We start from the raw sequence: 12,215 nt of genomic DNA, 5'->3' as shown, positions 1-12,215 counted from the left end.
CTGTAACTTACTTTTTCAGTATGCTCAAGGCTTTTTGAGGAAAATGAAGATAACATCTAAAATTCAAGGTTTGGCCATATATGATAAAGCTTTTTTTGTTCCTAGGCATGCCAGCAGAAACAACCATGGCCATTTGTTCCATGATTATGGGAGGAATTTTTGAAAAATTTCCTAAGCTTAAAGTTTGCTTTGCACATGGAGGTGAGTAATATACTTGGTTTTTAGTTGAGCATGATACAATTGTATTTTCTGGTATGCCAGTTAATGTGGTTACCACTGTAAGCCTGCCACCTGCTGAGTACTCTTAGCCCAGTGAGGATATCTGCCAGATGGGTTGCTCATACTAATGTTCTGTAGCATGATTCAGCCAATGTTTGAACTGCTATGGTAGCCTTTAAGGAAATTGAGGAGTGAGAAGAGACAGGAGTCAGTTTATGGGCTTAGGGAAAGGAGGAGTAGGGAGCAGTAGGAATTTGGGCGTTACTGTCGTGAAGAAGTGGGGAAAACAGAGAAAGAAGGTAATGAAAGGGAAGGAATAAAAAAATTGCCAGTACAGGGCACTTTCATTCTATATAGTTAACAATAAAACTTACATATCTCTTTGATGATGATGTCACTCTTTCCCTCCTTCATATTTTCAATTTCTGTTGCTAAAAATTTGTCCTTGTAGGTGGAGCTTTTCCATACACAGTGGGGCGAATCTCCCATGGATTCAACGTGCGCCCTGATCTGTGTGCAGTGGATAATAAGGTGGATCCAAGAAAATACCTTGGTTCATTTTACACAGACTCTCTTGTCCATGATAGTGGTGCACTAAGGCTTCTAACAAGTGTAATAGGAGAGGTGAGTTTTAATGCTTCCAGAAGTAGGTAAGTCATTCTGGGATTATTTCTCTCTATGAAATAGCAAAAGGAGAAGAAAGGAAGAAAGCAAGAAAAAGACAGCATATTCACCTAGTTACTATTCACCTAGAGTTATTATAAACTGACGTGCTTCTGTAGTGTTGATTATGTTCCTTACTATAGTAGGGAGTTTTTGAGGTGCTGGTTTTAATCAAGGAAATCATCCACTGTGAACCCTAGTTCACAGAGACTAGTTCCTTGCATAAGGTTAACCAGGATTTAGGACTGCAGGAATGGCAAGACGTTGCATCAGGGAAAGGTCAGGTTGGATATTATGAGAAGATTCTTCTCTAAGAGATGGTATGACACTGAGACAGGCTCTCCAGAGAAGTGGTCACAGCAACCAGCCTGATGGAGTTCTAGAACCATTTCAACAACACTCTCAGACATAGGGTCTGGTTTTTGGGTGGTCCTGTGTGGAGCCAGGAGTTGGCCTCAATGATCGTGGTGGGTCCCTTCTGACTCAGGATATTCTGTGATTCTAGGATGGGACTGCAAACAAAGGCTGCCTCATTTGGAGCCTTGCTTTCAAATGTCTTTAAGTGCATACTTCTTCAAGTGCGTACCTGAAGAAATCAAGTAGTATTTCCACTTGGCAAGTTGTAGGCATTAAAAAGTCAGTAATAAAGATGATTTTTGTGGGCATCCTGGCTAGCACATTAAACATCACGGCCTTAAAAAATATTTTAATTGTTAGAATAGAAAGTGAAGAAATCTTTGTACTTTTGCAGACTGTTTATATCATATACAGTGTGCATCAGAAAAAATCCAAGGCCATTCAAATAATTCCTTCTTATTAGTAATTCAAATGATTCCTTCTTATTATTAAATACTCAGGAAGGAGGGGAAGACAGCATAACTCTTGCCAACTTCTAATGGATAGCTACAAATCAACAAGAGGCTTGTATTTGTGTCCTGATCTCTTGAACTCACCAGATAACAAATACAGAAATGCAAACTATTGACGTTGGCTTTCTTGTGTTGACAACTGTATTCATCTTCCTGTATATTAGTTTCTAGGCTACTTAGTACTTCCTCAGGTATGAGGCTGTTGTCACCAGGGCCTCTTGTATGACCAAAGTTCAGAAAAACAGCTAAGTAAGATGTTTTCCTTCTTTCTAGAGAAAAAGTTACTGTTGATTTCCCATTTTTATCTTTAAAGTCTGAATGGTTTGCTGCAATAAGTCCGTACAGAAACTGATACAGAAATGACTTGCCTGGGTCAACCAAAAATAATAAAGCAGAATAAATTATTGCTTTTCCTTATCTTGGTACTGTGGACCCAGATCACATCTGTTTGAAATCCATGGGTTTTCAGTCTGTGCTGCACAGGAAATCTGTATCCTTGAGATTGGACTCAGCTTCCCTACAGTACTTTTACTTTTTAGGAAAACTGCGTTTAAAGATTCATGAAAAATTCAACAGTGACAGCACATATACACCTTGACACAATGCTGTCACAAGTTTTTGTGACGTGTATATATACAATGTATTTATATATGTATACAATTACAATAACACTACAGCTATAAGAACAGAAGGGAGAATATTTCTCTCTTAAATCCATCAGGAATCAAAAATAGATTTGTAGGAGAAGCCCCATAAAATGTGCAAAGAAACTGCCATGAAGCTTTAGTTCCATTATCAGCAAGAAAGATAAATCCCGGCTTGATTTACTTGTCAGAAGATCTGCTAATGAGCTCTTAGTATTGGCAAGTTCTTATAACATCAGTGGGTATTAACTCAGGTGGCATTTGCCAAGTTCTTTCCAGGCATATTACAGCATTTTTTTGGCAATGTTAGTCCTCCTGAGCACTGATGGAGAAATCTGTGTCAGGGATGAAGTTTTAGGCACCAAACTCATTATTAACAAAATGCTAGGGCTCCAGCCCAATATTGATTTCTGTTAATTTCTGCTACCAACCTTTAAATGGTAAATATGTCATGGTCAACAGTACCTGACTTTTTGTGATGTATAATTACCTTTTGAATGTAACTGTAATTTACAGTATCCAATGGCATTAAGTCATTTTGAGAAAAGATTTGAAAATGTTATTATATGTGATGTGCACTTCAATTTTATAAGATACCTGAAAGCTTATAGAATAACAGTTTGGCACTTGCCTTCTGGTATCCCCAAATCCAGGCCATGTTTGTCATAAGTATATTCTCATTCTACACACAGGTATAGTATAGCAGGGATGAGTCTAGCTCTTGAATTTTAAATTGCCATGTATAGGTGGTCAGATTCCTTTGTTGTTGTTATTATTATTTATTGTTATTGCCAAGGAGACAAGACCACTCGCTTGTTTTGTTGTTTGCATTTTTAAATGTTGGGAGGCATATTTTGCCATCATTAGAAAGACCTTGGTAAATTAGAAGCTGTGCGATTCAACATAGCTGAAACCCACACATCCTTTTTTTTTTGGTCTGTTACTGTTTTTGAGTTAAACTATTGAATTCAAGAGCAAAGCAGGAAAGAAAGTACAACAGGATGCTTAATACGTTAATACATTACTGAGGAACTTAACTTTTTTTTTTTTTTTTCTGTTTAACATGCATAGAATTCAAGTCTCAGAGCAGTTCTGCTTTAGAGTAGCAAGTTAGCTTTCCACCTCAAGGCTGCTCTGAGCTATGGCGACTGTGGGAATTGTGCTGTCTATGCATCATGCTTAAACTCTTAACTTCCATACCTTGCCTCCTAAGAAGCAACACATAGACTGTATAGCTGGTAATTTGTTGTGGATTGCAATTAGCTAATCTAAAAGTTACTTGGCATTGTTAAAAATCATGTGCAGGAGCCTCTCCAGTGTCTCTTCCCTTGCCAACAGATTTCTGAAATTAAGCTTCTTGACGCAATACATTAGCTCAGTGTACTACTTGGGATATTGGTATCCTTAATTCTCTGAGTGGTTTGAGCTCAGCAATATGATATAAGGTGGAAAGGTCTGGGAGAGGTTACTGGCTGAAGGGAATGGAATAGGGCTTCTGCAACTGATTCTATTCTTTAAATTCAATCTGAGAAACTGGATTTGCTGTCTTTTGTTTTCTATCTGATAGGAGGTAAGTCATCCTCTTCCCACTTTATTGTTCTGCCTATGACGTATCAGTGTTGTCATTTAAGTATCTGTGCTTGTACTTGGCTTTTAATGAACACAGTTGTGAAGTCCAGACAATAACAAATGTCTCTGATGATAACAGCAGTAGAATCTTTCCCAGTATAAAAACAGTGCTAGAAACAAGGAATTATTGAAGGAAAATGAAAGATTTAAGATCCAAATAAAAATTCTGCTGCGTACAGTCATCTTACATTAAGTCTGTTTTTGCAGGTATACGTTACCTTTGCACTCTTGTTTTCAACAGCCTCACTGATCCTTTGCCTCTTACTCATATTCTTATCTCTGTGATAAGATGGCACATTTTATTTGTTGTGCCTGTTACCCTTTCTATACACATAAATATTATCATCCACTCTTTGTATCTTTACATAATACCAAATCACGTATTTTACATAAAATTCTTTTGCAGCCATTTGCCCCTGTGTAGCTTGTAGTCTGAGGAAGAAAGACTCCTTAGGTATATTCAATTTGTGTCGGGTTCAAGCATCTCTCTAGTCCCCTGCTGCATGCCAGAGAACATTCCTGCTTAACTTGTCATTAGAAGATACCTCTCATGGTGTAGTGAGCCTTCACTGGACCTCTGCAGCCTCTCTGGGATCAGATTTGGTTACCCTGTGGAGGATGCACTGCAGGGCTGGGCGTTTGTGAAAGCACAAGGATTCCTTTTCAGGCTGCTATTTTTTAGTAAACCCTTTCACTGGTGGAACATGCTGACTTTTATAGCCAATTTCTTTTTTTAAAGCCTTACAGAGGTTTAGATGAATTTTACCTAGTACCTCTTTCTTTCTGATTTAGTAGGCAGTCCTGCTTTGTTCAGTTTAATAATTACTGTTTCATGAGAGGCAGCTTTCTTTGCCAGGTTGGGTATAATCTGAGCTCGACTGACCAGTTGATAACTTTAGTGAGGAGTAAATCTACTTTTTTCAGTGTGCGTCTTCATTTTCAGTGTCTCCTTTGCAGAATGTTGTGTTTTATAGTAATTTTTCACATTAACAAGCACAACAGAATACAGATATCTAAACAGAATAAATGCAGCCATCCTGTCTTGGAGGGGGAAAATACTTGGGTGGTATTGGGTGGTTGGCCTCAGGGCCAAAAAACCGTCTACAGCCTGCTTTATCTACAAGTGCATACATAGTCTTTGACATGACTATATCTGAGTGGGCCATGTGCTGGCGATATAATTAGCCATGCCTGTGTTACATCATTCTAAAATTCCCCTACTCCAAAGGATTCCTTATCCAGAACAGCACTGATAGGATGGAGTGAGCTCTGTTATCTTTAATTCTAAGGGGAGAAGGTGGGGGGAGAAACTGAACAGGTTGAAATCTAAGCTCTACTTTGCAGAGGTTCAGAGCAATGTGAAGTCCATTGAATTAGTGAAATACATCACCTATAGAAATTATTTGAGGTAGGAAGAGCTTTGAGTCAGGCACATATAATGAGCAGCTATTTATTTTACTGGCTAAAGATCAGGCTGCCAAGAAGAAGCACTTGATGGAGATAGCGTTGTATTTATGGCAGATATTTTCAAGAAAAGTCTCAGTCCAGTGGAACTACTCATAGAGCCAGATTTCTTTCAAAATAAAGGAGCAGTTTAATTAAAATGAGACTTTCTTCTTTCTTAATGTGAAACACAGTAAGAGAGTTACGTGTATTTAACGAAGAAGCAGATTTGGCTTCTTGTTGCAATATTTGGCAACCATGGTACTGAAAAGTCATGAGTCAGATCCCAAAAACTCAAATGCTTTTAAGAATTAGGAGAACTTGGAAAGCAGTACATTGTCTTTCTCTTTTTCAAAGCCTAGGGCATCTTATCCTTGAAGAAACATTCACATCGTATTTTCAAGCTTTGCTTTATAACCATGAAGATGAAAAACTTCCCTCATTTTCCCATTAAAGCTGACGTTCTCACATAATCCCATTCCAAAAGTCAAATCATGTGTTGGCAGAATAACAAGGGTAAGATGAATAAATGCCAGGCTAAAAACATTGCGATTGGGTCTCTCGCATGACGTGTACCTTTATAAACCAAAGGTTTGAAATAGGACAGCTCTCGGGAGTATAGCTGGGAGCTGTGCAGGAAGGGCATCAGTGTGTGTAAAGATCTGCATACACGTGGCATCAGGTCCTCAGGGAACAGCCATTACGTGGCATCAAAATGTCATGTGTGGGCCTCGAGCTTATGAATATTAAAATCCAGGGATAGCTCTGAGTCACGTACATTTAACTTCAGCCCTTCCTAGTTTGGGGTGCAGGTTAATTGGAGCCTATCCCAGTTAAAGGAGGCAAGAGTAAACATTTCTGAGAAATACTTTTGTGAGGCTGCAGATTTGCTGCAGTCCTTTGCTCTCCCCACAATGAGGTAGCATGAAGTGAATAAACTAAACAAAAAGTCCCTAAAGATTCTGGCTATAAAAAGTGAAGATCTGGGTTGGCAGATGATTAAATGATTCAGTGCATCTCTGCAAAAACCTCATGGTGATTCTTCAGCGTCCATCACCAGTAGGTAAAACGTTCTCAGGCCAGAAGCTGGAGCTGAACTGGCTATAACAATCTGGCCTTTTCTTGAGATGTATTCCGACAGCAGGAAAGAAGGTGAGATTCAGGAGAAATACAATTTTTCACTGACGTAAGAGGAAGAAACCATGCTTGACTTTCTTTGAGATTAATTTCAAGATTCAGGTCTGTACTGCTGTGAAAAAAATTCCCTTGAGTAGAAGGGTCTGTTGAGGCAAATTGTCAGCCATATTTACCTTTCTGAAAGGCAAGAGGCTTTATTAAGGCACTGAACATTACGGTCTAATAAGAAAAATGAACTTTGCTGATATCTTTATCATTTATACATGTACAATGATAGACAATATGCCAGGAGTGTTGTTTATCTGCAGAGACTTCACAGGACTTCTCTGAGGCCAGCTGATAAATACAGGGATTGCAAACCCCATTTTACAGATGGGTATAAACTGAAGCTCAAAGATTATAAATAAATAGCCTAATAAATAGCAGCAATAATTCTACTTCTAGATGTTCTCATTAATTTACAGCTCTTAATTTTGCTGTTTATGAACAGATCCCCTGAAACACTATGAAACGCTGTAAACTAGAGGAAAATAAAAAAATAATTGAAATAACATATACAGATTATTCCAATGATGGAGTGAGATTTCTTTCTGCTCTGGTATACAGGAAACTTAAACAAGAATGTACAAACCTTCCTGACCTTCTTAACTTTCAGTAATAAGCAGCTGAGGAGGTACTTTCTCCTTTACTAAGAAATCTGTTTTCCAATATGAAGTTGGTATGCTAATTGGTATTTTTTTTTGTTGTTGTTTCGTTGTTGTATTTTTTATGGCATACATTTGTTTTTCATATGTGCAGAAAATGCCTTGGTACCAGATTGCACTTTATAATGAATAAAAGAATGTATTTGGCTGTTTAATCGTACACATACCCAAATATATTTTGTTTAATCTGCACTCAGAAATTGATGAAGTAGACAGAGGAATATAAATTCTCCTGTTCTAATCATATGGCAGGACTTCTGTAATAAATTATAATACAATAATATAGGAGAGAACAATAGAATTTGTATCTTTGGATTTCCTGTAAGGGTTCGTTTAGACTCTTTCACAGACTCTCTGGTGACATCTGTTGGAGGTAAAATAAATAAGCAGCATTTGACAAACAAGAAAAAGAACAATTTCATAAAATAACTGAAATATGTTTTCTTTGTCCTATTTCAGTATTGGCAACTGAATTTAAATGTTATAACAAGTTCCCCAAAATTCATGAGCTTGACTTTAAATTTATGAGACATTTCAAAACATTCATTTTTAATGAAAATGGTGGTTTTCAAATATTCATGTCTCCAGGAGATGAAGCTTGAAAGAAAATAGACTTTTGATAAAATCAAGTGAGTTGGCAATATTCAATCTCTAGGGTAGATGATAATATGAGAAATATCACTGCGGTGTGGAAATGAACATATAACAATGCGAACCCATTGAGAATCTGCCTATTCGTTTCCGCCTCTGATAACAGGAGTGATGCATACGGATTCTTACTGAATTTTCTATTCCCTTACTGTTGCTTTCAGAAATAAATCGGATCATGTCACTCAGATTCTCACATACAGGTTTCCAGCTCATAGTTAATACCCAATCCCAGTCAAAGACAATGACATTTTAAGAAAATCATAGACTTCCAAAAAATATAGGAAATTCAGAAATGAGATTTTGATTGTATTATCTGAAGCTGAATACCAGTTAAATTATGAAGTTAAATACCAGTTAAATATTTTTTGAATTTAAATGTTTGTAATATTTCTACATTTTACCATGCTTAAGTAGTATCATGTTGCAAGTATTACAGCTTTTAAAGTATTTCATGAAAGATAATTTTGATTGCTTTGGGTTGGTTGGTTGTTTGTTTTATTACACATTCTTTTCAAGTATATATAAATTCAGGTTTGTCTGAGTGAGTGCATTTATGTGTGTGTATAATCAAGAATTTCAAATTCAAGAATCCAAATCCTAGCATCTTTTGTGAGCTTGGTGGAGAACTTCCTGAGATCCTTCAAGAAATCTGCCAAAAGATTTCATGGTCTTTTTGGACAGCAGTGCAGAGCATGCAAGTAACTTCCTTGAACATGAAAAATAATTCAGAAGTAGAAACAGTACTAGTAGGGCAGGAGATGAAAAATAGATGCCATTTTGTAACATTTCAAAGCTGCACCACAATAAAGAAAGTCAATCTCCATAGGAAATTACTATTTGTACTTGTACCATAGTCATCGGAGCAGCCACTCACTTCCACATGCCCAGGTTTTACATTTTGAATTTTCTGTATATCAGAAATAAAAGTACTCAACACTTTAGTTAGGCAACACAGAAACAATTAAGAAACAGACAATACTATTTTTAAAATTTAAATTCCCAAATAATCTCGAATACTTGTTTTTAAGCTTTGTTGTTTTTTTGTTGTTTTTTTGTTTTTTTTTTTTTTTAATGTAAATTGGAATCCAGAGACTATGTTCACATTCACTTTCATAATGAATCAGTTCAATGTATATATGTAACTTCCTGTGATTTATTCTAAATTCCAGAAAGCATGTGAAACTATATCCTTTGATGATACTACAGAATGTACGATGTGTTTCTTTATCACTAGGACAAAGTTATTTTAGGGACAGATTATCCTTTTCCACTGGGGGAACTGGAACCTGGAAAACTGATTGACTCAATGGAAGATTTTGACCATAAACTGAAGGTATAATTTGGGTGGATGGATTTTTTGGTTTTTGTTTGTTGGTGGGATGAGGGGGGGAGAGGAGGGGGGGGGGGGCAGGGGAGGGAGGGAATGAATCATTTTTAAGGCTCTAGTTTTAGACCTGGGGGGGAAAAAAAATGAAAAATCAGTGGAGTACAGTAATTCCTGCAAAGATTGGAAGAGGCCCTTCAGTCTCTTTAAAGCAGTTCATGAGAGCATTTTAAAGCAAGAGTGAAAGCATCTGAATAAAAACAATTGACTAAAACATGACTTAAATACACACAAACATATATAAGTGTTTTATTTTTACAGGATAAACTCAAGGCTGGCAATGCTCTGGAATTTTTGGGTCTTAGCAGAAAACAATTTGAATGACTATGAAGATATTAAAAAGACCAAACTTCAGATAAAACATTGACTCCTTAGGGATACTTCAACTTTGCATGTGCAATTGTACTGTGAAAAATAAATTTGACAAGTACATTTCAGTCTACTGTTATTTCCAAAACGGGGGAACTGGAAATGCATAATATGCAGAACTTGAAAGACTACTTTTGCCTTTATCCACTGACTGAAACTGCAGCATACAGTATGTCAGCCCAGCACTTTGAGCATGTGCACTGACACTTTGTAGATGTGGTAGGCAGAAAAAGGTCTATGCAGGGATGTGTTCTTTAGCTGCTGCCTATGCCCCTGGCAATTAATTGATCAGGAACAATTGGAACAAAATGATTGTAGGTGCAAAAATGAGGTATTTGTGTAGATAATACTTTATGCATCACTGTTAGTGTCAGAATAAATAATGCTGCTTAACAATGGCATGGATTAATGTTAGATGCCTTAAAAACACTTTCTAATGGTAAGGTTGGATACTTTAACTGTTGAGATGTTAATGCTCTTTCCAGTTTCAGTGCTGCTGTAAGTATGGAAAGATGGTTTTCTTTGTAGGCTACTCAAATGGGTTTTCATGATGCCTCAGGAGGGCATCCTCCTCCTGAGAAGCTTTTATGCTAGTCAGAACAATGCTGTTGTTCACTGAGACTCTCCATCCTCATGTGCACATTTGTTTGCTGCATCAGGTGTCACCATTTTTTTGTTTAGCCTCCAGCCACTCCAGGAAAAATAATATTAGGCAGAGTTTTGTTTGCGGCTGTGTCTGTAACTGTCCTTATAATCACAGAATGAACCTGAAGGATTCAGCAAGTCCTGCTGATAACAGCCTCTGTTGGACTACTGAGAAAGCTTTGTCCTTCTTTATAGAGTTTAAAAAAAAAAAAAAAAAAGTGTGTACAGTTTAATTATATGTTTGCCCAAATATTGCATTTCAATCTTTCCTTTATTGCTTCTCCAAATATACCCCATTAAAGACTAATGGATATCAGAGGCAACTCAGTAGTAGTCAGCAACTCAGAGATTTGGGCCCTGTGAATATTAGGTAAGAGGGGGAAAAAAGAAAAGAAAAGAAAAGAAAAAAAAAAAAGGCCTAAATAAAACATCTTTAACAATATTAATTGTCCTCAGGTTTGTGAGACTTCTGTTGATTATTTAAATATCTACATGCAAGTATTGAGTTAACTGACTGATTTTTCAACCAGATTGTTTTAATTAAATTTCAAAGTAGAAAAAAGGCAACTTTCTTCTACCTTCAGTATGTTTGATTTTCACAGATGTTGAAATGGATTTAAGAGGAAAATATGTTATGATTCCTGCAATACATTTTAATCAGATTAATCAATTAATTCTTCAGCTTTTTAATGATCAAAACCTGTTAAGTGAGAATGCACTGTTGCATCTTCGGGGACAGAGGTCAGAAGCTTACCCAGTAGCAAACCCAGTATTTAATTACCGTCACCTATGACTGGAGGGGTGATTGCAGCACTCTGCATGACAAGTAAGTAGTGCATACCCTGCATAAATCATATTCATTATGTACTGTCATTATTTAATGATGTTCTACTTATTCTTGATGTATTAAGATTTTTAAGCCAGGGATATAATTCTCTGTCTTCCTTTTTTTTTTTTTTTTTTTTTTTTTTTCCATTAACACTGCTGATTGATGTAAATATAAATTACATAGACAAGAACATTCCTAATACTCTTCCATGAGTTTTTAAGGGAACTAAAAATATACAGAGAACACTCGAGTTCCAAAAGTTTTGCACAATGATTTAAACAATGAGGTAAAACATTGCACTTCTTTAAGATTGCTAAGGGCCCAAAAATATTATGGCAAAGATAAGCTCCTAATGACAACAGAAGCCTTGGTAGTTGAATTTAAGGTGGACATGCAAAATCTTAAAGATGTTCTGCAATTGGAAAGATCGGGCAAGTAATTCCATGCTGCATGGTATTTCTGTATGTATCATTAGGGTTCTGTCACGTCTGGTTATAAAATCATAACTGCTTATATAAAATTAGCACTGAAGTTTAGAAGAACTAGTTGTGACCTCATTGTAAGTGACCAAAGCTGCTGTGCAGTGCTAGTGGCACATGCTACAGGAGAAGAAGCTCTCGTTTTGAGCCATGGTGATCAGCACTTTAAATACAGACACCTTTTGGTACCTTTGGACCACTGAATGCAGTTGTCTCAAACTGCTACTGAAAATTGGTATCTATCCCGTGTGAGCACGCAGTGAGAAATATCTGCAATTAGCAGGTGATAAAATAGATTTAAATGACTTTAAATGAACCCGGTTCCCTCACAAAACATTACACAGTGCTTATTTTTTATTTTTTTTGTCAGGAGGAGGGAGGGGTTACTAAAATGCTAAACTCAACCCTGTCAAAGCTCTTTAAAGTTTTCTCCCACCCCTGCTGCGTATTCCCATATGACAGCTTCTGCCTCCTTCTTCGTGCCATTGCGTGCTATTTGCGAGGCAATAAATAGGATCACTGAAAAAAACGAGATCTGAAGAAATCTGTG

General features: G+C 36.9%; 1 protein-coding gene across 4 annotated transcripts in view; it reads left to right on the top strand.

The window, feature by feature from the left end:
* The window catches only part of ACMSD (aminocarboxymuconate semialdehyde decarboxylase), a 45,389-nt gene extending 35,615 nt beyond the window's left edge, over positions 1-9,774 (top strand). For all 4 annotated transcript variants that reach the window (XM_084524259.1, XM_084524260.1, XM_084524258.1 and 1 more), the window contains 4 exons: positions 106-201; positions 671-843; positions 9,194-9,292; positions 9,605-9,774. In XM_084524259.1, the coding sequence (XP_084380385.1) occupies positions 106-201; positions 671-843; positions 9,194-9,292; positions 9,605-9,667 (431 nt within the window). In that variant the 3' untranslated portion in view covers positions 9,668-9,774. The remainder of the gene's footprint in view (positions 1-105; positions 202-670; positions 844-9,193; positions 9,293-9,604) is intronic.
* The last annotated feature ends 2,441 nt before the right edge of the window (positions 9,775-12,215 follow it).

This window comes from Aythya ferina, assembly GCF_964211825.1.
Source record: "Aythya ferina genome assembly, chromosome: 6".
NCBI classification, from domain to species: Eukaryota; Metazoa; Chordata; class Aves; order Anseriformes; family Anatidae; genus Aythya; species Aythya ferina.
The sequence above is the reverse complement of the archived record's forward strand: the minus strand, read 5'-3'. Positions and strand labels throughout refer to the sequence as shown.